General features: G+C 42.6%; 1 protein-coding gene across 1 annotated transcript; it reads right to left on the reverse strand.

Annotated features, from left to right (window-relative positions):
• On the reverse strand, positions 1–27,951 carry LOC132390881 (neurophysin 1-like). Its single transcript, XM_059963419.1, has 3 exons — positions 27,828–27,951; positions 4,115–4,319; positions 1–546 (listed from the first exon to the last, which is right to left on the reverse strand). Exons 1-3 carry the CDS (start codon positions 27,945–27,947, stop codon positions 392–394), a joined length of 480 nt encoding a protein of 159 aa, XP_059819402.1. The 5' UTR covers positions 27,948–27,951; the 3' UTR covers positions 1–391.

A 27,951-nucleotide genomic window follows, 5' to 3' on the forward strand; every position in this document is an offset into this window, starting at 1 on the left:
TTTATTTCTGTTATTTGACCGGCATGATGTTTCAAACAGAACTCCAGGACAATGAGATCCAATCAAATTGCAATGAAAGTCCACATTACACAATAATCCATTTTACTTTGGTTTGTGTGTACAAAGTTACTCAATATTTCTGTTAACATGTTACTCATTAAGTGAATAACACAGTTGGTGCTGTTAAGATGATTTGAATTGCCTTTTTATTTAATTAAAATTGCCATTTGATAATGTATATTGATGACTTCCAACAAAAGTAATCAGACTACAATATTAGCTAAGCAGAGTCTGATGTATCACATATCAGGAATTGTTTCAGTTCTCTTGATAAAACTAGATCTATGTAAAGGCAACAAAGGAGTACATTATGAACATTAATTAATATTCGCTAATTCTTCCCAGCAGTCTTTGAGAGAGAGGGGCCCAAAAGTCTCAGCAGGTGATCAGCTGCAGCATTGTCTAACTGGCTCAAGTTTCTTCCCAGGAAGCGACGCATTGACTTGCCTGAGTTCTCCACGCAAGCAGAGTCCGTGGTACATTTCTCTGGAAGGACACAGAAAAAGACATTCAGAATCACAGAAATGTCAATGGCACAGAGGGAATCTATGTCAGTACATTGCCTCTCTCGTCTCCACAAGCCTGCAAACTATTCTCTGTTAGCCATTGGCCGATTTTGTGTCTCTCAACTTTACAGGCAATGAAATTCAGATCAAATTACTTGAGTAAATGTAATTTTCCCACAAGTCCCTCACCACCTCATCAACATTTAAAATTGGTACCTCCTGACTCTTGAAATACTTGCTTTTGGGAACTATTTCCTCCAGAGCACAAGGAGAAATCCCGCACAGTCACAAGGAGAATGTGCAAACTCCACACATGCAGTATAGACCATAAGATAGAGGAGCAGAAGTAGGCCATTTAGCCCATTGAGTCTACTCCACTATTCAATCATGGACTGATCCAATTCTTCCAGTCATCCCCACTCCCCTGCCTTCATTCCACACCCTTTGATGCCCTGGCTAATCAAGAACTTATCTATCTCTGCCTTAAATACACCCAATGGCTTGGCCTCTACAGCCGCTCGTGGCAACAAATTCCACAGATTTACGACCCCCTGACTAAAGTAATTTCTCCGCATCTCAGTTCCAAATGGATGTCCTTCAATCCTGAAATTGTGGCTTCTTGTCTTAGAATCCCCAACCATGGGAAATAACTTTTCATATCTAATCCATTCAGGCCTTTTAACATTTGGAATGTTTCTGAGATCCCTCCTCATTCTCCTGAACTCCAGGGAATACAGCCCAAGAGCTGCCTGATGGTAACCATTTCATTCCTGGAATCATTCTTGTGAATCTTCTCTGAAACCTCTCCAATGTCAGTATATCCTTTCTAAAAAAAGGAGCACAAAACTGCACACAATACTCCAAGTGTGGTCTGACGAGTGCCTTATAGAGCCTCAACATCACATCCCTGCTCTTATATTCTATACCTCTAGAAATGAATGCCCACATTGCACTCACCTTCTCCACCACCGACTCAGCCTGGAGGGTAACCTTTAAGGTATCTTGCACAAGGACTCCCAAGTTTCTTTGCATCTCTGCATTTTGAGTTCTCTCCCCAACTTTCCAACATTGTATTTCATTTGTCACTTCTTTGCCCATTCCCCTAAACTATCTAAGTCTCTCTGCAGGCTCTCTGTTTCCTTAACTCTCTCCGCTCCTCCACCTATCTTTGTATCATCAGCAAATTTAGCCACAAATCCATTAATACTGTAGTCCAACTCATTGACGTACATTGTAAAAAGCAGCGGCCCCAACACCGACCCCTGTGGAACTCCACTGGTAACCGGCAGCCAGCCAAAATAGGATCCCTTTATTCCCACTCTCTGTTTTCTGCCAACCAGCCAATGCTCCACCCACGCTAGTAACTTTACTGTAATTCCATGAGCTCTTATCTTGCTAAGGAGCTTCAGGTGCGGCACCTTGTGAAAGGCCTTCTAAAAATCCAAGTACACCATGTCTACTGCATCTCCTTTGTCTACCCTGCTTGTAATTTCTTCAAAGAATTTCAGTAGGTTAGTCAGGCAGGATTCTCCTTTCAGGAAACCATGCTGGCTTTGAACTATCTTGTCATGTGCCTCCAGGTACTCCGTAATCTCATCCCTGATAATCGATTCCAACAACTTCCCAGCCACTGATGTCAGGCTAACAGGTCTATAGTTTCCTTTCTGCTGCCTCCCACACCTCTTAAATAGTGGAGTAACATTTGCAATTTTCTAGTCATCCGGTACAATGCAAGAATCTATCAATTCTTGGAAGATTATCATTACGCCTCTGCAATCTCTTCAGCTACTTCCTTCAGAACCCGAGGTTGTATTCAACCAGGACCAGGAGATTTATCCACCTCCCAGACCATTAAGCTTCCTGAGCACCTTCTCAGTCGTAATTTTCACTGCACAAACTTCACTTCCCTGACACTCTTGAATGTCTGGGATACTGCAGACATCTTCCACTGTGAAGACTGATGCAAAATATGCATTTAGTTCCTCTGCCATCTTTGCATCTCTTATTAGAATATCTCCAGCGTCATTTTGTATTGGTCCTATATCTACCCCCAACTCTCTTTATATACTTAAAAAAAGCTTTTAGTATCTTCTTTGATATTAGTCGCCAGCTTCTTCTCATAATTCATCTTTTCCTTCTTAATGACCTTCTTAGTTTCCTTCTGCAAGTTTTAAAAAGCTTCCCAATCCTCCATTTTCCCACTAGCTCTGGCCTCCTTGTATGCCCTCTCTTTTGCTTTTACATTGGCTCTAACTTCTCTTGTCAGCCATGGTGTCCTTCCTCCCTTTGAAAATTTCTTCTTATTTGGAATATATCTGTCTTGCACTTCCCTCATTTTTGCAGAAACTCCAGCCATTGCTGCTCTGCTGTCCTTCCTGCTAGTGTCCCTTTCCAGTCAACTTCGGCCAGTTCCGTTCTCATGCCATTGTAATTTCTTCTATTCCACTGAAATAAGGGGTCAGAATTGAACCCAGGTCACTCAAGCTGTGAGCTCTATCAGTCCCACAACACTGTCAATCTTCTAATAATGAAGTTTATTTCTGTTTAAGGAATCAAAAAAGAGTTTAAGATGGAAAAGAATCTATTGTGAAGTGCCCATTGTTTCTAATTGTGTCCACTGCTCTACAGGCCCCATGCCATTCACTCTCTCATCTAAAAAAATGACTACAAATCATTGCTGGGACTTCCCATCATATCCCTGACCGTCTGATGAGGTAACTTTGACCTGAAATTTGACCAGCTCCATTTCTCTTCCCACAGCTGTTGAAGTTGAGTATTTACAAAATTGCCTGGTTTTATTATTAAATTTCCTGTATTAACTGCATTAAATTTCCTACATGTGTACTTGTTTCTTGTGCTTGAATTAAGAGTCTGATTAGGTAACAAAATAAAATGATTCTTCAAGGATCTATCATTTCCTGACCAGAGCTGCAATGGGTAAGATTGCTAATCAGATTCCAACGCTGAAGCCTTTGTGTTGCTGGTTATCACCCTCCAGCAGCTGTCACCAGCTTCACCCTCCTTTACCGTGACTCCATCTTACTCTTTTTATAAACTGCTTCCATCTATCATCCACCTCCCTCTGTTGTTCCACTGCATCCCGCTCCCTCCCCCACACTACCGGTCTCAGTCTGCCCATTATCTTTCAGCCACCCCTCAGCCCTCAGCCATCAACACCTGTGTTCCCTGTCTCACCACATCCCGCCTTTCCCCGCCTCTATTCCGAAACCTGATGCAGGGTCTTGACCCAAAATGTTGACCGTTGCTTTGTCCCCTCCTCTCCCCATGGATGCTGTTTGACCTGCTGAGTGCTTCGTGTGGATTGTTTGTGCTGCAGCATCTTTACTCTGATTTTCCAAACCATGGTTTCCGGGGCAAGAAAGTGGCAGTAAATTTGTAAAATTCTCAATAACATGACAGAAGTCACAGACTAATTTCCAAAAGAATACTCCCAGCTTTAACAGAAAAAGTCAGACAGAAATATGCATTCTCTATGTCAGCCTGTTCCATAAATTTGATGCCTGTATTTCAGAAAAAATGAACAGTACCGTTGTCACAGCAGAGCCCAGGTATGGCACATTTCCCATCATCTTCACCACAGGGTTTTCCAGCAGGTTCACAAGGTGAAGGCAGTTGATTTTCCTCCTTACAGGACTGTGTTTCCAGGGTTCCCATGTAGCAGCCAATCTCCTGACCACAGCAGATGTTACTTCCAAAACACTGGCCTTTGTTGTTGGGACCGCAAGGAGCACACTAGCGAAGTGGAGAAACAAAGAAAATGAAACCTGATTAAGCACTGCATTGACACCAGTTGTTCAGAGAGACAGCTCACCACTGCATTGACACCAGTTGTTCAGAGAGACAGCTCACCACTGCATTGACACCAGTTGTTCAGAGAGACAGCTCACCACTGCATTGACACCAGTTGTTCAGAGAGACAGCTCACTACTGCATTGACACCAGTTGTTCAGAGAGACAGCTCACCACTGCATTGACACCAGTTGTTCAGAGAGACAGCTCACCATTGCATTGTCTCCAGTGGTTAGGGATTCAACTCAGCATAGCCTTTAAGGCCAAAGGGATGAACTATAAATATTGACCTTGCCAGTGATGGCCACATCCTGTGATAGATTAAAAACATGGAGGAAAGCTTATTATTTTTTATACCTCATTTAAAAAAAGGATATGATGTGAACTTCCCACTATTCAGGATATTTACAAAGAGAGGTGTGTAAAAAAAGGCCCGAAGGATCATTGTGACCCGAGTCGCCCTAACCACAAACTGTTTCGCCTGCTACCATCTGGGAAACCGCAGCAAAAAAGCCAGGACCAACAGGCTCCAGGACAGCCTCTTCCACCAGACCATCAGACTGATTAACTCACGCTGATTTGAGTGTATTCCATGTTACATTGACTGTTCTATTTAATATAAATTATTATAAATTACTATGATTGCACATTGCACATTTAGACGGAGATATAATATAAAGATTTTTACTCCTAGTGTATAGTGTATATAGACACTACACACTATATAGTGTATATAGTGTACAGTGTATAAACATAGAGAACCTACAGCACAATACAGGCCCTTTGGCCTACAAAGCTGTGCCGAACATGTCCTTACCTTAGAAATTACCTAGGGTTACCCATAGCCCTCTATTGTTCTAAGCTCCATGTACCTATCCAGGAGTCTTTTAGAAGACCCCATTGTATCCGCTTCCATTACCGTTGCCAGCAGCCTATTCCACATATTCACCACTCTTTGCCTAAAAAACTTATCCCTGACGTCTCGCCTGTAACTACTTCCAAGCACCTTAAAACTGGGGCCTTTCGTGTTAGCCATTTCATCCCTGGGAAAAAACCTCTGACTATCCACACGATCAATGCCTCTCATCATCTTATACATCTCAATCAGATCATCTCTCATTCTCCGTCGAGTATGTGAAGAATGTAAGAAATAAAGCCAATTCATTCATTCAATTCAGTGGGAAGCACAATGGTCCAAATGTGATCCTAATGTAGGCCCTCCGTAGATCAGAGTCGACCATAGATGCTGCGTCCTAGTTCCCTGTGCATGCCAGGGCAGTGCGATATGGAGAGCAAGCTGGTGCTCATGCAGCAGGCTCCCCCTCTCCACACTGCTGATGAATGCAAAGGAATAGTCAACATTCAACTCAATGTAGGACTGCCATAGGGACTCCAGCTCTGGATTTTTCCCTCGGGCTTTCCTCCTGAAGCCTTCCCCATAAGTGGTATAGCTGCAAAGCAGCAGAGATTTGAAATTGGAGTTTTCCTTCTCCTAGATGAGCTGCCAACCACAGCTGATGAGCCCCATCTACCCACAGGTTTTAAGGCACCAGTAACCTGCCTTTGCCCCTTCTCCTGTCATTAGGAACAGTTGCACCAGGCTTATTAGTTCAGCCAAATATGAAGTCCCGGAGCTGACTTGGTTGTCAGAGGCTATTTGAAACTCCCCCCAGTTGTGAAGGTGCTGCATTTAATTGTACATAGTGCTTGGAATAAGGTGGATTAATTTCTGGCACAATTAAAGATTGGTCGGTATGATGTTGTGGTCATCACTGAGTCATGGCTGAAAGGTCAAAGTTGGGAGCTTAATATCAAAGGATGTACTTTCTATTAAAAGTACAGGCACAAAATCATAGGCAGTGGTGTGGCTCTGTTAGTAAGAGATGGAATTACACCTTTAGTAAGAGGTGACATAGGGTCAGACAATGTTGAATCTTTGTGGGTGGAGATAAAAACAGAAAGGGTAAAAAAATATTATGGGAATCATATATAGGCCTCCAAATAGTAGCCAAGATGTGGGGTTGAGATTGCAAAGGGAGCTGAAAAGGGCATGTAATAATGATAATTCCACAATTGTAATAGGTGACTTCAATATGAAAAGGGATTGGTAAAATCAGATTGATGTCAGTTCGCAAGAGAGTGAATTTGTTGAATGCCTACGAGATGGCTTTTTTAGAGTAGCTTGTGCTTGAGCCTACTTGAGGAAAGGCTATCTTAGATTGGGTATTGTGTAATAATCCAGATTTTATTAGGGAGCTTAAGACAAAGGAACCCTTAGGAGACAGTGATCATAATATGATTAAATTCATACTGCAATTTGAGAAGGAGAAGCATAAATCAGATGTTTCAGTATCACAATGGAATAAAGGGAATTTCAGAGGCATGAAAGAGGAGCTTGCCCAAGTGGATTGGAGAGGGTTGCTGTTGGGGATGATAGTAGTGCAGAGTTAGCTGAAGTTTTTGCGAATAGTTCACAAGTGCAGGATAGATATGTCCCACAAAGAAAAGGGCATATAATGTAGCAAAAGTGAGTGGGAATTTGAATGATTTAGAAGTTTTTAAAATCCAACAAAAAGGCCAGGAGAAGGGGAAAGATGAAATATGAAGGCAAACTGGCCAATAGTATAAAGCAGGATACTATATATTTTTTTCAGTTATATAAAGAGTAGAAGGGAGGTGAGAGTTAATATTGGATCACTGGAAAATGATGCTGGTGAGGTAGTAATAGGGGACCAAGAAATGGCAGACGTATTTAATAAGTACTTTGCATCAGTCTTCACTGTGGAAGACACTAGCAGTGTGCCAGAGGTCCTTGAATGTCAGAGAGCAGGACTGAGTGCCATTGCTATTGCAAAGGAAAAAGTGCTAGGCAAGCTTAAGGTGGATAAGTCACCTGGACCAGATGGACTACATCCCAGAGTTCTGAAAGAAGCTGCTGAAGAGATAGCAGATGCATTGGTTATGATCTTTCAAGGAAACTTAATTCTGGCATGGTTCTGGAGGAATGGAAGTTTGCAAATATCATTCCATTCTTTAATAATGGAGGAAGGCAAAAGAAAGTAAATTATAAGCCAGTTAGCCTAACCTCAGTGACTGGGTAAGTATTGGAGTCCATTATTAAGGATGAGGTTTCAAGGTACTTGGAGACTAATGACAAAATAAATCAAAGCCAGCATGGTTTCTGTAAAGGGAAATCTTTGCCTGACAAATCTGTTAGAGTTCTTTGAGGAAGTAACAAGCAGGGTAGACAAAAGAGAGGTGTGGATGTCAGTTATTTGGATTTTCAGAAGGCATTTGATCAGGTGCCACAAATGAGGCAGCTTAACAGGATAAACTCCTATGGCATCACAGGAAAGAAACTGCCATGGATAGTGGAATGGCAGGAGGCAGCGAGTGGGAATAAAGGGGGCCTTTTCTGGTTGGCTGCCAGTGATTAGTGGTGTTCCTCAGGGGTCAGTATTGGGACCACTACTTTTCACATTGTTTGTCAATGATTTAGAGAATGGAATTGTTGGCTTTGTAGCAAAGTTTGCAGATGATATGAAGATAGGTGGAGAGATAGGTAGTGCTGAGGAAGCAATGCGATTGCAAAAGGACTTAGACAAATAGGAAGAACGGGCAAAAAAATTGGCAAACGGAATACAGTGTTGGGAAATGTATGATATTGCATTTTGGTAAAAGGAACAATAGTGTGGACTATTATCTAAATGGGGAGAAAAGTCAAATATCAGATGTGCAGAGGGAATTAGGAGTCCTTACGCAAATGCAATGTTAGTATTTATTTCAAGGGGAATAGAATATAAAAACAAGGAGATAATGCTGAGGCTTTATAAGACACTAGTCAGGCCAGATGAAGTGTTGTCAACAATTTTGGGCTGGATATCTCAGAAAGGATGTGTTATCATTGGACAGTGTCCAAAGGAGGTTCACGAGGATGATTCTGGGAATGAAGGCATTAACATATGAGGAGCATCTGGCAGCTTTGGGTCTGCACTCACTAGAATCTAGATGAATGTGGGAGGAACTCACTAAAACCTACGGAATGTTGAAAAAAGGTGTATGTGGAGAGGATGTTTCCTATGGTGGGGGTATCCAGAAGTAGAGGGGCGACCCTTTAGAACAGAGGTAAGGAGGAATTTTTTTTTTAGCCAGAGAGTAGTGAATCTGTGGAATGCTCTGCCATAGACAGCTGTAGAGGCCAAGATTGTGGGTGTATTTAAAGCGAAAATTGATAGTTTCCTGATTGGCCAGCCCATCAAAAGTTATGACAAGAAGGCAGATATATGGAATTGAGTGGAATCTGGGATCAGCTATGAAGAGATAGTGCAGCAGACTCGGTTGGGTGAATGGTGTAATCCTGCTCTTATGTCTTATGGAATTATGACAACCTCAAGGAACTATGATCCTAATTGGGGTACTCTAACAGCTTGTAGAGATGCCTCACAGTTGGAATGATCCAGGTTCTTCGTGTGGGGAAGTTGCATGCTCTTTCTATGACCACGTGGATTTTCCCTATAGTGATTTTTGTAAACCCACAACTCAAAGATGTTCTGTTACTTCAGGACGGAGGTACACTCCACAACAATAATAAGCATTTTCAGTGTTGTAATGGAGGAAATGTAAGCATGCTATGGAAATACCAATGTTCTTGAATGAAAAATCCTACAAAACGTAATGGATAGGGCCCAGTCCATCACAGGTAAACCATTCCCACTTTTGAACACACCTACATGGAGCGTTGTTGCTGGAAAGCAACATTCATCATCAGGGACTCTTCATGCTCTCTTCTTGCTGCTGCCATCAGGAAAGAGGTACAAGAAACTCAGGACTTACAACAACAGGTTCAGGAAAAATTATTACCTCTCAGCCGTCAGGCTCTGAAAACAAAGGAAATAACTTCACTCGACTTCTCATAACATATGGACTCACTTTCAAGGCCTCTTCATCTAGGCATCCATTAATCTCGAGAGACCATGGATTTGCGCCTTGGAAAGTTTCCAGGAAGCAGGCCTGGGCCAGGATGTATGGGAGACTGGCAGTTGCCCATGCTGCAAGTCTCCCCTCTCCATGCCACCGATGTTGTCCATACAAGGGGAAGGGCCGATACAGCTTGGCACCAGTGTCATCGCAGAGCAATGCGTAGTTAAGTGCCTTGTTCAAGGACACAACACGCAGCCTTAGCTGAGGCTCCAACTAGCGACCTTCAGCTCACTAGACCAACGCCTTAACCACTTGGCTAAGCGCCAACCCTCTTCATCTCATGCTCCCGATATTTATTGCTTATTTATTCCTTCTTTCTTTCTTTCTTACTTTTTGTATTTGCACTGTTTGTTGTCTTTTGCACACTGATGGAACACTCAGTTCAGGTGGTCTTATTATTCTATCATGGTTTTATTGAGTATGCCCCCAAGAAAATGAATCTCAGGGTTGTATATATGGGTTGACCTATATGTACTTTGATAATCAGTTTACTTCCAACTTTCAAGAGTTTAGCACAACCTCACTTATGTCTACTTACCATTAAAAGCAAGTAATCCATATGCTTTTCTTGCTATAACTGGAAAATTCTGGACATATTCTAGTTTGGGAAGAAGGTAAGACTGCACAGCATCAGACACCTCAGATACAGGACATGAGCACAGCTAGTCCAGCCATTACCTAGCAGTGCCAAAGATCTGACTTCCACTGCTGTCTGTGCACCTTCACTCTTCGAGACTATGTGGAATTCTTACAGATGCTCTAGTTGTGTCCCATATCACAGAAGCATGTGATACGTGAGATTGATAGGTCAGAAGTAAAACTATTGTCAAACATCATTTCCTGGAGTTTGTACTGGGCCTGTAGCCAGTCCCATGGCAGAGAGAAGCAACCGGGCTCGGAACGAGTGGTGGGGGGTAACCTAGGTGAACGTGTCCAAGCTTCCGAGTAAAGACTCTTCTTTGCGCGAGCGATTCAAAAGCATTCTGGATATTGGAATGACATGAAGATTGAAGGAGTTGTGGATGGAGCTGTAGGTTGTTGAAGATTACAAGAGGATATAGACAGGCTGCAGAGTTGGGCAGAAAAATGGCAGATGGAGTTCAATCCAGACAAGTGTGAGGTGATGCATTTTGGAAGGACAAACCAGAAGACTGAGTACAGGATTAATGTTCAGTTACTTAAGAGTGTGGATGAACAAAGGGACCTTGGGGTTCAAATCCATACATCCCTCAAGGTCGCTGAGCAGGTTGATAGGGTGGTTAAGAAGGCCTATGGGATGCTAGGCTTCATTAACAGGGGAATTGAGTTCAAGAGTAGAGAGGTCATGTTGCAACTCTACAAATCTCTGTTGAGACCGCACAAGAGTTTTGTGTTCAATTCTGGTCACCTCGTTATAGGAAGGATGTGGAAGCTATGGAGAGGGTGCAGAGGAGATTTACCATGATGTTGCCTGGTTTGGAGAACAAGTCATATGAAGCAAGGTTAGCAGAGCTGGGACTTTTCTCTTTGGAGCGTATGAGAATGAGAGGGGACTTGATAGAGTTCTACAAGATTATGAGAGGCATAGATAGGGTGGATAGTCAGTACCTGTTTCCCAGGGCACCAATAGCAAACACCAGAGGGCATATGTACAAAATTAAGGGAGGGAAGTTTAAGGAGAACATCAGGGGTAAGTTTTTTTTTTTTAAAACAGAGGGTTGTGAATGCCTGGAATGACTTGCCAGGGATGGTGGTGGAGGCTAAAACATTAGGGGTATTTAAGAGCCTCTTGGACAGGCACATGGAGGCACAAGAAAAATGGAGGGTTATGGGGTAATATGGGTTTAGTACTTTTTTTTTAAGGATTATATGGGTTGGCACAACATGGGGGCTGAAGGGCCTGTACTGTGCTGTAGTGTTCTATGGTTCTACGGTCATCAAGTACCACCCTATTTATTTTATTGCAGTCATTCTTGTAGATATGTGGAATGCTCTGCCCCAGAAGGCAGTGGAGGCCAAGTCTCTGGATGCATTCAAGAAAGAGAGTTAGATAGAGATCTTATAGATAGCAGGGTCAAGGGATATGGGGAAAGGGCAGGAACTGGGTACTGATTGTGTATGATCAGCCATGATCACAGTGAATGGCGGTGCTGGCTAGAAGGGCCGAATGGCCTACTCCTGCACCTACTGTCTATTGTCTATTTACAGGAAACTAAAGAAATACAACAGAATTTACATAAATCTATACACAACCCAAAACTGACTGATGTGTAAAAGACAAATTGTGCAAATATTTAAAAAGTAAATAAATTATACCGTGAATGTGATTTGTAGAGTCCTTGAAAGTGAATCTGAATGTAGCGAGTCTAAAGTCTGAGATCACTGTAAATTGCCTCAGGAGTGTTTGTGATTGGTGGAAGCTGAGGGAAATTAATGAAAAAATGGGAAAAGATATTATGGGGTTAGTGTAAGATCAGTGTAAATGGACAGTTTCAATGTGGGCTGGTCGGCTAAACTGCTCTTTATCTCTTTGATTCAATGACATGAAATTTCTGCTCTGATATTTGAGATGTGACTGGAAAATAACAACAAAATCAAGATAAGTTGATATCAAGATAATATTAAGATGGTTAAAAACATCAAGCTCCATAAAGACTGAGTTAGGGAGCTGGAGCTGCAGCTCAGCTTGATGACCTATGGCTTGTTAGGGAAAGCGAGGAGGTGATAGGAGCTACAGGCCTATAGTCACACTGGGACCATAAGAGACAGATAAGTGGGTGACCGTCAGGAGAGGGAAGGGGGAACATCAGGTAGTGGAGAGCATCTCTGTGGCTATCTGCTTAACAGTGAGTACTCCATTTTGAGGACTGTTGGGGGGATGGGGAATGACCTACCTGGGGGAAGCAACAGTGGCCGTCCCTCTGGCAGTGAAACTGGCCCTGTGGCTCAGAAGGGTAGGGAATGGAAGAGGATGGCAGCAGAAATAGGGGATTCTATAGTTAGAGGGTCAGATAGGCGATTGTTTGGGTACGAAAAAGAAACATGGATGGTAGTTTGCCTCCTAGGTGCCAGGGTTCATGATGTTTCTGAACATGTCCACAATATCCTGAAATGGGTGGGTGAGCAGCCAGAAGTTGTGGTACATATTGGTACAAATGATATAGGTAGAAAAAAGGAGGTCCCGAAAGCAGAATACAAGGAGTTAGGAAGGAAGTTGAGAAGCAGAAGCTCAAGGGCAGTGATCGCGGGACTGCTGGCTGTACCACGCACCAGTGAGTATAGAAATGAAGTGGTGAATAAATGCATGGCTTAAGGATTGGAGCAGGGGCAGGGATTCAGATTTCTGGATTTTTAGGATCTCTTCTGGGGCAAGTGTGATCTGTACAAAAAGGATGGGTTTCATTTGGATCCAAGGGGGACCAATATCCTGGCAGGGAGGTTGGCCAATGCAGCTGGGGAGGATTTAAACTAGATTTGTAGCGGGGTTGGAATCAAAGTGAAGAGACATAACATGGAGTGGTTGGTGTACAAGTAGAGATAGCTTGTAGGGAATTTGTGAGGCAGATGATAGAGCAAAGATGTACTCAGCCTGATGGTTTGAGGTGTGTATTTTTATGCGAGCAGGATCATAAACAAGGCAGATAAACAGGGCGTGAATCAATACGTGGAACAATGACAATGCGGCCATTATAGAGACTTGGATGTCTCAGGAGCAGGAATGGCTGCTGAGTGTGCCAGGCTTTAGGTGTTTCAAAAAGGACAGGGAAGGAGGCAAAAGAGATGGGCAGGTAGCATTGCTAATCAGGGATAGTGCCGCGGCTGCAGAAAAGGAGGAAGTCATGGAGGGATTAGCTACTGAGTTAGTATAGGTGGACGTCAGAAACAGGAAAGGGGCAATAACTACTGGGCGTTTTTTTATAGATGCCCCCCAGTTGTAGCAGGGACATTGAGGAGCAGATAGGAGGCAGATTCTGGAATGGTGTAATAACAATAGGGTCATTGTGATGGGAGATTTTAACTTTCCTAGTATTGACTGGCATCACCTTAGAGCTAGGGGTTTAGATGTGATGGAGTTTGTTAGTCATGTTTAGGAAGAATTTCTGATGCAATATGTAGATAAGGAAACTAGAGGAGAGGCTGTATTTGATCTGTTATTGGGAAATGAACCTGGTCAGGTGTCAGATGTCTCAGTGGGAGTGCATTTTGGAGGCAGTGATGACAAGTCTATCTCCTTTATTGGAGAGGGATAGGAACAGACAATTTGGGAAAACATTTAATTGGGGTAGGGGGAAATATGATGTTGTTAGGTATGAACTTGGGAGCATAAGTTGGGAGCAGATGTGCTCAAGGAAATGCATGGCAGAAATAGAACCATAGAACACTACAGCACAGTACAGGTCCTTCAGCCCTCCATGTTGTGCCAACCCATATAATCCTTTAAAAAACGTACTAAACCCACACTACCCATAACCCTCCATTTTTCTTTCATCCATGTGCCTGTCCAAGAGGCTCTTAAATATCCCTAATGTTTTAGCCTCCACCACCATCCCTGGCAAGTCATTCCAGGCACTCACAACCCTCTGCGTAAAAAAAAAAACTTACCCCTGATGTCTCCCTTAAACTTCCCTCCCTTAATTTTGTACCTATGCCCTCTGGTGTTTGCTATTGGTGCCCTGGGAAACAGGTACTGACTATCCACACTATCTATGCCTCTCATAATCTTGTAGACCTCTATCAAGTCCCCTCTCATTCTCATACGCTCCAAAGAGAAAAGTCCCAGCTCTGCTAACCTTGCTTCATATGACTTGTTCTCCAAACCAGGCAACATCCTGGTAAATCTCCTCTGCACCCTCTCCATAGCTTCCACATCCTTCCTATAATGAGGTGACCAGAATTGAACACAAAACTCTAAGTGCGGTCTCACCAGAGATTTGTGGAGCTGCAACATGACCTATCTACTCTTGAACTCAATCCCCGTTAATGAAGCCTAGAATCCCATAGGCCTTCTTAACTACTCTGTGTAGGGACCTTGAGGGATGTATGGATTTGAACCCCAAGGTCCCTTTGTTCATCTACACTCTTAAGTAACTGACCATTAATCCTGTACTCAGTCTTCTGGTTTGTCCTTCCAAAATGCATCACCTCACACTTGTCCGGATTGAACTCCATCTGCTATTCTTCTGCTCAACTCTGCAGCCTGTCTATATCCTCTTGTAACCTTCGACAACCTACAGCTCCATCCACAACTCCTCCAATCTTCTTTTTTTCTTTCTAAATATTTTTATTATTATTAGTAATATGGACAGAATACAAATGATATATTGATAAAGAAATTACCAACATACAAATTCCATTACATATGAAAAAAAACATACATAATAGTTACAATATAAATGAGTTTACCAAGATGTAAGCCATAAAATATATGTATGAACAAGGTAAATCTAAATATTTCATAATATATGATATAAAAAAACAGAAAAAAGAAAGAAAAAAAAATATATATAATGCAAAACTAGCTAATCTACTAATCTAATAACTAATATAGAAGAAAAGAGAAGCAAAAAAGAGAGAGAGAAAAAAAAGGGGGCTGTTTATAATATCTCACAAAAATAAATATTCATCAATGCCGTCACTTCAACATACATAAGCTAAAAGCTGGGAAATCAAATGAACTTGGCACAGGGTCATATTACATCATATGAAAATGTTGATTAAATGGTCTCCATAACTTTTCAAATTTAATAGAAGTCTCAAAAGCACCACTTCTAATTTTTTCTAAATTTAAACATAACATAGTTTGAGAGAACCAATTAAATAGTGGGAGGATTAATTTCCTTCCAATTCAACAATATAGATCTTCTAGCCATCAGAGTTAGAAATGCAATCATTCAACGGGCGGAAGAAGATAAATGCAGTGAGTCCATCATTGGTAAACCAAAAATTGCGGTAATAGGATGAGGTTGTAAATCAATATTCAGAACAGCAGAAATAATATCAAAAATATCTTTCCAATATTTCTCCAAAAATGAACAAGACCAAAACATATGAGTTAAAGACGCAATTTCAGATTGACATCTATCACAAATAGAACTAATATGAGAGTAAAAATGAGCTAATTTATCCTTGGACATATGGGCCCTATGTATGACCTTAAATTGTGTTAATGAATGTTTGGCACATAACGATGATGTATTAACTAATTGAAGAATTCTATCCCAATTCTCACTAGAAATAATAAGGCTAAGCTCTCTTTCCCAATCCTTTTTAGTCTTATAAAGAGGCTCTGAACGTATCTTCATAATTATATTATAAAGTTTTGAAATAAGCCCTTTTTGAAAAGGGTCTAATTCAAATAAACTCTCCAAAATATCTGAAGGCACAAAATTTGGAAACGTAGGGAATACAGAACTTAAAAAATGTTTAATCTGTAAATATCTAAAAAAATGAAATCTAGGCAAGTTATATTTGTTGGATAATTGCTCAAAAGACATGAAACAATTGTCCAAAAATAAATCAGAAAATCTTAGTAATCCCTTAGTTTTCCAAGCTGAATAAGCTTGATTTATAATGGAAGGGTGGAAAAAACAATTAGATACAATAGGACTATTTAAAACAAATTGAGTCAACCCAAAAAATCTCCGAAATTGAAACCATATATGCAAAGTATGTTTAACTATCGGGTTGTCAATTCGTTTCGGCAATTTAGAAAGAGCAAAAGGGAGAGAAGTCCCTAAAATAGAACCCAGAGCATAAGCTGATACAGATTTAGTTTCTAAACTCACCCAACAAGGGCCGAAAGATCCACCCCCATCTTTCAACCAACATAACAAATATCTAATATTAACTGCCCAATAGTAAAATCTGAAATTAGGTAATGCTAACCCGCCTTCCTTTTTTGTCTTCTGTAAATATATTTTACCTAACCTGGGATTTTTATTCTGCCATATATATGAAGAAATTTTAGAGTCAACATTAGTAAAAAAAGATTTCGGGATAAAAATTGGTATCGCTTGAAAAATATATAAAAACTTAGGTAAAATAACCATCTTAATAGCATTAATCCTACCTATTAGGGATAAAGATAAAGGTGACCACTTAGTAAACAAACCTTTAATCTGATCAAATAAGGGTAAAAAATTAAATCTAAATAAATCTTTATGGTTTTTTGTGATTTTGATCCCTAAATAAGTAAAAGAATCATTAACTAATTTAAAAGGTAAATTTCCATAATTTGGGACCCGTTTATTCAAAGAAAACGATTCACTTTTATTAAGATTTAACTTATCCCCAGAAAACTCACTAAATTGAACCAATAATGATAAAACTGCTGGGATGGATTTCTCCGGGTTAGAAATGAATAGTAATAAATCATTTGCATACAAAGATAACTTATGAATGTCTGTCCCACGATTAATACCCAAAATATCCTGTGATTGTCTGATGGCAATTGCCAAAGGTTCTAAGGCAATGTTAAATAGGAATGGACTAAGAGGACATCCTTGTCTAGTGCCTCCTCCAATCTTCATGTCATCCACAAACTTACTCACCCATCCTCCTGCCTCTATATCCAGGTCATTTTTAACAATCACAAATAGCAGGGGTCCCAGGACAGATCCCTGCGGCACTCCACTAGTCACCGACCTCCAGGCAGAATACTTCCCTTACTCAACTACCCTCTGCTTTCTTCCTTTAAGGCAATTATTTATCCAAACAGCCAAAGTTCCACTTATCCCATCCTTCATGACTTTCTGGATGAGTCTCTCATGAGGGACCTTGTCAAATGCTTTGCTAAAGTCCATGTAGACCACATCCACTGCCCTACCCTCATCAATTTCTTTTGTTACATCTTCAAAAAACTCAATCAGGCTCATGAGGCACAATCTTCCCTTCACAAAGCTATGTTGACTATCCATGAGAAGACTGTACTTCTCCCAATGCTCGTAGATCCTATCCTTAAGAATCCTTTCCAGTAGTTTGCATACCACCAATGTAAGATTCACTGGTCTATAGTTCTCAGGCTTCTCCCTATTACCTTTTTTAAACAAGGGAACTACATTTGCCATTCTCCAAGTCTTCCGGCACTTCCCCTGCAGCCAAAGAGGATTCAAAGACCATAGCTAACGCTCCTGCGATCTCTTCTCTCAATTCCCACAGCAACCTGGGTTGTATCATATCCGGCCCTGGGGATCTATCAATCTTAGAGTTTTTAAGAAGATCCAGCACTTCTTCTTCCTTAATCTCCATACTGTCCAGCACACAGGTCCCCTCTACTTCGACCTCATCCTGATCAAGATCCTTTTCACTTGTGAATACTGAAGAAAAGTATTCATTTAGGACCCCACCCCACCCACAACCTCCTCCGCTTCCAGGCATATGTTGCCCTCTTTATCCTTTAGTGGTCTCACCTTTGTTCTCGTCATCCTCTTGTTCTTCACTTATGCATAGAACGCTTTGGGGTTCACCTTAATCCTACATGCCAAGGCCTTCTCATGCCCCCTTCGAGCTCTTCTAAGTCCTTTCTTTAGCTCCTTTCTGGCTACCCTATATTTTTCATAAGCCCCTCCCACTTGCTGCTTCTTATATCTAACATATGCTTCCTTTTTCCTCTTGACGAGTTGCCTCACATGTTTTGTCAGCCACAATTCCCTTTTCCTACCACTTTTACCTTGCCTCAGTGGGACAAAGCTATCCTGAACCCAGCTCAAGTGGTCCCTAAACTTCTCCCACATTACTTCTGTGCTTTCCCCTTTGAACATCTGTTTCCAATTTACTCTCACTAGTTCCTGCCTCATCCCTTCAAAGTTAGCCCTTCCCCAGTTAAGCACTTTACCATTTCATCTGATTTTATCTCTTTCCATAGCTATGCTGGAGCTAAGGGAGTTGTGGTCACTCTCACCAAAATGCTCCCCCACCAAGAAGTCTGTCACCTGACCAGGTTCATTACCCAGAACTGGATCCAGTACAGCCTCTCCTCTCGTTGGCCGGTCCACATACTGTGTCAGGAATCCTTTTTGAACACACCTGACAAATTCAGCCCCACCTATTCCCCTTGCACTCAGGAGGTGCCAGTCAATATGAGGGAAGTTGAAATCACACATAACTACTACCCTGTATTTCCTACACTATTCTAAAATCTGCCTGCTTATCTGCTCCTCGGTGTCCCGAGGGCTATTTGGGAGCCTATAGACTACTCCCAGCACAGTGATTGATCCCTTCCTATTTCTGACTTCCACCCAGACTGACTCCGTGGTCACTCCTTCTGTAGCGTCCTCCCTTTCTATAGCCATGATACTTTCCCTGAACAGCAATGCCATTCCCCCCCTTTTCTACCTCCCATCCTATTCCTTTTAAAACACCTGAACCCCGGGACCTGCATCATCCAATCCTGCCCTTCCTCCAACCAAGTTTCAGTAAGGGCCACAACTTCGTATTTCCACGTATTAATCCATGCTCTAAGTTCATCCTCCTTGTTCCTAATACTACTAGCATTGAAGTAGACACATTTCAACCCCTTTAACTGGCTACAGTTATGTTCTGTCCCCTGTCTGTCCTTCCTCATCAACTCAGAACTCTTAGCATCATGTCCTTGTCCTTCTCCCTTAAACCCTGCACTCACATTCTGATTCCCACCCCCCTGCCAAACTAGTTTAAACCCTCTCCAACAGCTCTATCAAACCTGCCCACCAGGATATTGGTCCTCCTGGGATTCAAGTGCAACCCGTCCTTTTTGTACAGGTCACACCCGCCCCAAAAGGGGTCCCAATGATCCAGAAATCTGAATCCCTGACCCCTGCTCCAATCCCTCAGCCACACATTTATCCTCCACCTCATTCTAGTTCTATTCTCACTGTCGCGTGGCACAGGCAGTAATCCTGAGATTACCACCTTTGAGGTCCTGCTTTTCAACTTCCTTCCCAACTCCCTGTAGTCTTCGTTCAGGATCTCTTCCCTTTTTCTACCTATGTCATTGGTACCAATATGGACCATGACCTCTGGCTGTTCTCCCTCCCACCGCAGGATATCTTGGACGTGATCAGAAACATCGCGGACCCTGGCACCTGGGAGGCAAACTACCATCCGAGTTTCTTTCCTGCGTCCACAGAATCACCTGTCTGAACCCCTGACTATAGAGTCCCCTATCACTACTGCCTTCCTCTTCCTTTCCCTACCCTTCTGAGCCACAGGGCCGGGCTCTGTGCCAGAGGCACGGCCACTGTCACTTCCCCCAGGTAGGCTGTCCCCCCCAACAGTACTCAAGCAGGAGTACTTATTGCCAAGGGGTACAGCCACAGGGGTACTCTCTGGTACTGGACTCTTCCCTTCCCTCTACTGACTGCGACCCATTTCTTTGTCCCCCGTGGCCCCGGAGTGACCACCTGCCTGTAACTCCTCTCTATCACCTCCTCACTCTCCCTGACCAGATGAAGGTCATCGAGCTTCAGCTCCAGTTCCCTAACATGGTCCCTTAGGAGTTGCATCTCGATGCACCGAGTGGCCGTCCGGGATGCCGGGAGACTCCAGGACCTCCCACATCTGACACCGACCACAGAAACCTGGCCTCACACACATACTACCTCCTTTTGCAATCAACAACTGCCTCACCTCGTCCCGTTACCATCGAAGCCCGTGGAGCCAAAGCCCTTTCACTCTGCAGCCTCTCACTCCGCTGACCACTCCCGGCACTGTGGCATTGCATTGCAAACGTGGCAAATGTTTCGGGAACATTTGCCTGGTGTTCTGCATAGGTATTTTCCATTGAGGCAGGGAAAGGATGGCAGGGTAAAAGAACTATGATGTACAAAGGATGTGGAAAATCTAGACCTTGGTAATTGTGGGGATGACTTACAGCGGACTGAAATGCTTGAACATATAGGCATTAAGAGAGAGGATGTGCTGGAGTTTTTGAAAAGAATTAAGTTAGATAAGTTGCTGGGTTCTGCTATTGTGGGAAGTGAGGGAGGAGATTTCTCAGCCTCTGGCAATGATCTTTGCATCATCATCAGGGACAGGGGAAGTACCAGAGGATTGAAGGGTTACAAATGTTCCCTTGTTCAAGAAAGGGAGTAGAGATAACCCTGGAAATTACAGAACTGTGAATCTTTCTTCAGTGGTGGGCAAGTTGTTGGAAAAGATCCTGAAAGGCAGGGATAGTCAGCAAGGCTTTGTCAAGGGCAGATCATGCCTTACGAACCTGATTGAATACTTTGAGGATGTAACCAAACACATTGATAAAGCAGTGAATGTAGTGAATATGGATTTCAATAAGGCATTTGATAAGGTTCCCCATGCAAGGCTCTTTCAAAAAGAAAGGAGGCATGGGATTCAAGGAGACCTTGTTTTGTGGATCCAGAATTGGCTTGTCCACAGAAAACAAAAGGTAGTTGTAGATGGTTCATATTCTGCATGGAAGTTGGTCACCAGTGGTGTTCTGCAAGGATCTGTTCTGGGACCCCTTCCTCTTTATGATTTTTATAAATGACCTGGATGAAGAAGTAGAAGGGTGGGTTAGTAAATTTGCGGACGACACAAAGGTTGGGGGTGTTGTGGATAGTGTGGAGGGTTATCAAAGGTTTCAGTGGGATATCAATAGGATGCAGAAATGGGCTGAGAAGTGGCAGATGCAGTTCAACTCAGAAAGGTCTAAAGTGGTTCATTTTAGTAGGTCAATTCTGAAGACAGAATATAATATTACTGGTAAGACTCTTGGCAGTGTGGAGGATCAGAGAGATCTTGGGTCCATGTCCATAGGACACTCAAAGCTGCTGTGCAGGTTGACAGTGTTGTTAAGAAGGCGTATTGTGTGTTGACATTCATCAGCCATGGGATTGAACTCAAGAGCTGTGAGGTAATGTTACAGCTATGGAAGACCTTAGTTAAACCCCACTTGGAGTACTCTGTTTGGTTCTGGTCACCTCACTACAGGAATGATGTGGATACCGCGGAAAGAGTGTAGAGGAGATTTACAAGGATGATGCCTGGATTGGAGAGTGTGACTTATGAGAATAGGGTGAGTGAACTTGGCCTTTTCTCCTTGGAGCAACAGAGAATGAATGGTGACCTGATAGCGGTGTACAAGATGATGGGGGGCATTGATCGTGTGGATAGTCAGAGGCTTTTTTCCAGGGTGGAAATGGCTAACATAAGGGAAAACATTTTTAACGTACTTGTAAGAAAGTACAGACGGGATGTCAGGGTTAGTGGGGTTTATTTTTTGGTTACACAGAGAGTTGTGGGTGTGTGGAATGCACTGTTGGCGATAGTGATAGAGGTGGATACAATAGGGTCTTTTAAGAGGCTCTTAGATAGGTACATGGAGTTTTGAAAAATAGAGGTTCTATGCAGTAGGGTAATTATAAGCAGGTCCTAGAGTAGATTACACGGTTGGCACAACATTGTGGGCCGAAGGGCCTGTAATGTGCTGTCGATTTCTTTGTTCTATGTTCTATCTTCTAATGTGGGGCAAGCTAATTTAAAGTTCATGAATTAAGCTTCAAAAGGCAGAGCCCATTTTCTTCTACAAGCTCCATTTCAATCTGCACTCCTCTACCACTTTCCAAGCTCCTGTTTTTCGATAACAATATCTTCCTCTTCCTTCAGTAATATTAGTAAATAGTGAAAACTCTGATTAAGAAAACTTGAGGCTCAGCCAGGATATGATTAATGGCAAAAGAGGCAGAGGAGTCCTAATGACCTTCTCCTATTTCTTTTGTTGTGAATAAACTGAGATGCTTGCACAGTAAATATCGAACAGTTAATAGACAATAGACAGTAGGTGCAGGAGTAGGCCATTCGGCCTTTCTAGCCAGCACCGCCATTCACTGTGATCATGGCTGATCATACACAATCAGTACCCCGTTCCTGCCCTCTCCCCATATCCTTTGACCCTGCTATCTATAAGCGCTCTCTCTCTTGAATGCATCCAGAGACTTGGCCTCCACTGCCTTTTGGGGCAGAGCATTCCACATATCCACCACTCTCTGGGTGAAAAAGTTTTTCTGCATCTCTGTACTAAATGGCCTACCCCTTATTCTTAAACTGTGGCCTCTAGTTCTGGACTCACGCATCAGCGGGTACATGCTTCCTGCCTCCAGGTCCAATCCCTTAATAATCCCTTAAAAATATGTTTCAATCAGATCCCCTCTCATCCTTCTAAATTCCAGTGTCTACAAGCCTAGTCGCTTCAATCTTTCAACATATGACAGTCCTGCCATTCCGGGAATTAACCTTGTGAACCTACGCTACACTCTCACAATAGCAAGAATGTCCTTCCTCAAATTTGGAGACCAAAACTGCACACAATACTCCAGGTGGGGTCTCACCAGGGCCCTGTACAGCTGCAGAAGGACCTCTTTACTCCTATACTCAATTCCTCTTGTTATAAAGGCCAGCATGCCATTAGCTTTCTTCACTGCATGCTGTACCTGCATGCTTGCTTTCATTGACTGATGTACAAGAACACCTAGATCGCGTTGTACTTCCCCTTTTCCTAACTTGACTCCATTTAGATCAGGGGTCGGCAACCCGCGGCTCTGGAGCCGCATGCGATTCTTTCAACTCTGTGCTGTGGCTCCCCGTGGTTTGTTAGTTTTTGAAATGTAATTCAAAATTTGAAGATTATGGTGATCTTGTACAATCTAAAAACGTTGTGGAGACCCCATTTCCTGGCACATCCGAACCGGCTCACAATTAGCCACCGTTCCGGCTAAGGGAGATAGCCTACGGGGGTTTGTGAGTACGTGTCTTTTGGAGCATCCGCGCCCACGGTGACGGGTTGAGGGAGGCTTTAAAGCAAGGCTGTTTAGTTCAAATAAAGTTACCTTTGACTGCAGTGTCTTTATTTTAGCGCTGCGTGTAGCGCTACACCACTACAACGTGTTTTTTTATCGCTATTAATATACATCACCACTGCCAATGCCTGACACCCACCAGTGCGCGCTTTCTTTTAATTCTTTGATCCAAGGTAGGAAGGTAGGCCAACTATGGAGTAACCTTCAACCCAACGTCTTTTTTTTTGGAGTTCAAAATGTTTTTGTTGCATGCGGAAATGTAATTTCATTTTCTCTGCAGGAGTTCATCAATTTCATAAATGCAACACATTATAGTTTGTTTATACATAGCATAAAGGCAAAAAAAACGTTGTATGCAGTGTTATTTCATTTTAAATGTCAAACAGGTTTTGTGGCTCCCAGTGTTTTCTTTTCTGTGGGAAATGGGTCCATATTGGCTCTTTCAGTGGTAAACGTTGCCGACCCCTGATTTAGATAGTAATCTGCCTTCCTGTTCTTACCACCAAAGTGGATAACCTCACACTTATCCACATTAAACTGCATCTGCCATACATTTGCCCACTCACCTAGCCTGTCCAAGTCACCCTGCATTCTCATAACATCCTCCTGACATTTCACACTGCCACCCAGCTTTGTGTCATCAGCAAATTTGCTAATGTTACTTTTAATCTCTTCATCTAAATCATTAACGTATATTGTAAACAGCTGCAGTCCCAGCACCGAACTTTGCGGTACCCCACTGGTCACAGCCTGCCATTCCGAAAGGGACCGATTAATCACTACTCTTTGTTTCCTGTCAGCCAGCCAATTTTCAATCCACGTCAGTACTCTGCCCCCAATACCATGTGCCCTAATCTTTGCCCACTAATCTTTCTGAGAAATCCCTTTGTTTAATTTTAAAATACTTAGTTATGAACTCCATTTCTTATATCGAAACATCCATTCTTAAAAATGATTTCTGAATCTAAATAACATTACTAGTGTTGGTTGAACTGTCCCATTTCAGTCGTTGGAGGCACAGAGATGGCAGATGCTGGGGTAACACAAGAATGCTGGAGAACCCCACCATAGATGATGACTTCCTCCAATAGTCTGGGTAGCCTTCAACCTGATGGCATGAGTATTGATTTTTCTAGCCTGTTAATTTCTCCCACTTTTCCCTTCTCTCTTTTTGTATTTTCCATTCTGGCTCCCCTTTTACCCCTCTTTTCCTCACTTGTCTATCACCTCCCTCTGACACTCCTCCTCCTTCCCTTTCTCCCATCATCAATTCTCCACTCCTATCAGATTTCTTTTTCAGCCCTTTATATTTTCCACTTATCATCTCCCAGTGTCTCACTTCATCGCCCCCCTGCCCCACCAACCCACCATCCCCCTCACCACTTCACCTATCACCTGTCAGCTTGTATTTTTCTCCCTCACCCAAACTTCCTATTTTGGCTTCTTCCCCCTTCCTCTGCAGACCTGTTGAAGGATCTCAGCATGAAATGTTGAATGTTTATTCTTCTCCATAGATGCGGTCTGAGCTGCTGAGTTCCTCCAGCATTTTGTGTATTGTTTCCTTTCAGTCATTGGTGGATTTGATTTGTAGGAAGAGCTTCAAGTGCAGCACTATGACCCTGAAGTTGAACATGCTTCCTGCAGCGATTCCAAAGATCTGTACGGGCATCACAATTTACATTGCACAGCAAGTTTATAGACACTTCTGGGTTTTACAATTCATAATTTGTAAACCATTGCACAATTTATTGAAACAATACTATATATATAGTTCTCTTTTGGCCAGTTGACAATTTGGGATTCTATTGACAGATTCTATAGCTTGTTCATTATTGACATTTCATTTGAATGTAATTCCAGCTAATCATAAAGAAATGATATTACTTCCATGCTTCTGAAATATCAATGATAATATATTTCTTTACATGAAGTAAATGGAAGAATACTTTATGTTTTATTTGTTGAGATACAGCATGGAATAGTCCTTTCAGCACCCCCCCCCCCCCGCCGAGCCACATTGCCCAGCAACCCTTGCCTAATCAATGACCAATTAACCTACCAACTGCTACCTCTTTGAAATGTGGGAGGAACCCAGAGCACTGGAGGAAACCAATTATGGATAGATTCAATGTTTTGTATATTGAGTCAGAGTTATACAGCACAGAAACAGGGACTTTGGCTTGACTCATCCATGCCGATTGAGATGTCCAGCAATGCTGATCCCATTTCTCAGCATTTGACCCATAGTCCCTATATCTTTCCTATATGGACATGGAGAGGATGTTCCTTATAGCGGGCAAGACAAGGTCCCAAGGGAACAGCCCCAGAACAGAAGGACGTCCCTTTAGAAAAATCAGACATGATGGAATGGGCAAGTAGACTCGATGGGGCCAGTGGCCTAATTCTGGACCTGCGGCTTATGGTCTTATCCACCCTACAATATTGTGCAAAGGTCTTAGGCACACATATATCAATAGTGTGCCTAAGATTGTTGCACAGCACTGTATTTCTCAACGTGAAAAGAGGAGCAAGTTTGTAAATATGGCAGGAGGAAAGGATGTTGGGAATGGTGAAGGTGGAGCATTTCAGGAGGGGTGTGAGACAGGTGGCAGAGAAGGAGTGTCAGGGACAGGTATGGGTGCAGACATACCTAGCCCTGGGACACCAGGCAAGGACATTTCATTCCAAAACAATTGTTTTTTTAATCATTACAGAATGTCTCTGGTGCTTCTCCCTCTCTCCTTTCCCCTTTCTCTAACCATGATTTCCCTTCCCACTCTGAGTCCACAATAGAGACCCATAACAGAATCAGGTTTATCATCACCCACATATGTCATGAAATTTGCTTTTTTTGTAGCAGCAGCAGTATAGTTCAATGCATAAAATTACTACAGTACTGTGCAAGATTCTTAGGCTCCCTGTCTACATATATGTGCCCAGGATTTTTACACAGGACGGTATCTATTCCACTCACAAATTTTATATACCTTTGAGCTTTCAGCTCTCTGCAATCCAGCAAGACACATTTCAGCATATTCAAACTTCCTATAACCTAAAACCTTCCATTCTAAGTAACATCCTGCAAATCTCTTAGCACCCTTTCGAAACGTGCCAGCGGAATCTTTGTACATTGATGAAAATAATCAACATGACTTACATCTGCATCATCATTGCCTCATTTCAACCTGATCTTCTCTTAGAGCTGCTTGGATGTAATGGAAAATGAAACAAAAACTTCCTTCCTTTTCCTGACAGCTCCATACCTCTTCAGTGGAGTCATGGAATGACACAGTACAGAAAAAGGCCCTTCAGTCCAACTGGACAATGCCAACCGCAGCATCCTCCCTGCTCGTCCCAGTTGCCCGTATTCAACCCATTACCCTCCAACCCCTTCCCCTTCATGTACCTACCTAAATGCTTCTTAGATTTTGCAATTATACCACTTAAACCACCTAATCTGGCAGCTCATCTCAAGTACTTACGATCTTCTGCGCAAAGCAGTTATGTCTTAGAACTCTTTTCAGTCTCTCTTCCCTGACTTTGTATTTATACCCTCTGGTTTTGGACTCTCTGACTCTGGGGAAAAAGCCATCAGTATCTACCTTATCCTGTAAGCCAGATTCACAAATTTCTACAGGTGTCCTGTACTTCTTCATCACCATCTGGTATTGGGGAGGCGGGTGGGGGGTGGGGGGCTACTTCACAGGATCAAAATAAGCTGAAGAGAGTTGTAAACTTAGTCAGCTCCATCATGGGCACTAGACTCCGTAGTATCCTGGGCACCTTCAAGGAGCGATGCCCCAAAGAGGCGGCATCCATCATTAAGGAACCCCAACACCCAAGACATGCATCCTTCTCATTGTTACCATCAGGAAGCCTGAAGGCACACTCAACAATTCAGGAGCAGCTTCTTCCTCTCTGTCACCTGATTTCTAAATGGACATTCAACCTTTGGGTACTACCTCCCCACTTTTTTTTCCTATTTTGTACTATTTATTTAAATATTTAATATATATATACACTTACTCTAATTCACATTTTTCTATTATTCTGTATTGCATTGATTTACTGCTGCAAAGACAACAAATTTCACAACATATGCCGGTGATGTTAAACTTGATTCTGAAGAAGAGCAAGTGAACAGCTGCTTCTCCTTAATGGACTGTTTGGATCCCTGCATGATGGGGAGAGGTGAAAGGAAACATTCTGTATATCATCATGTTGCATGCAGAAAGTGCCACACAATAAGGAGAGTGGTTGGTGAAGGTGGAGGAGTGGACCAGTGTGATAGTCCAGGTTCAGTTCCCTCACCCCAAAATTCTCATTAAAATCCTCAGGGTAAAGCTGATCAGCTCGAGTCCCTATTGTTACGATTCCTCCCACTGGGGTGATCCATCTCCAGCCCCTGACCCTCCACATTATTTTTTTTTTCAATCTGTATGAGTGAAAAATTAAAAACTTTACCTTTGAAAAGCAGACATTAAAATAGGCTTTTCCTCAGAAAAATGGAAATATATGTTAGGTGTCATATCCCTCCTGGCAACAAACTGTTCCAGAGCTCGGCACTTGCCAGGCGCATTCACACACCTGGGAACAACTTGGACAAAGTTCAGATTCGAAAGCGCCACTGGGTGACTTGTTAAACTAAAATACAGAAGCAGAACGGTGGGAGACAAAAGGCTGAGAGGAGATGGTACCTTACCTGCCTGATATCTGTGCTGAGGCTAGATCTCTTGCCTCCTCTGGGACAGTTCTTGATGTAGCATGCAGACACGAAGGCCAGAAGGCACAGGAAACAGCCAAAGGAAGAGAGCGGCTGCATGATG

Source organism: Hypanus sabinus, chromosome 3, assembly GCF_030144855.1.
Source record: "Hypanus sabinus isolate sHypSab1 chromosome 3, sHypSab1.hap1, whole genome shotgun sequence".
Lineage (NCBI taxonomy): Eukaryota > Metazoa > Chordata > Chondrichthyes > Myliobatiformes > Dasyatidae > Hypanus > Hypanus sabinus.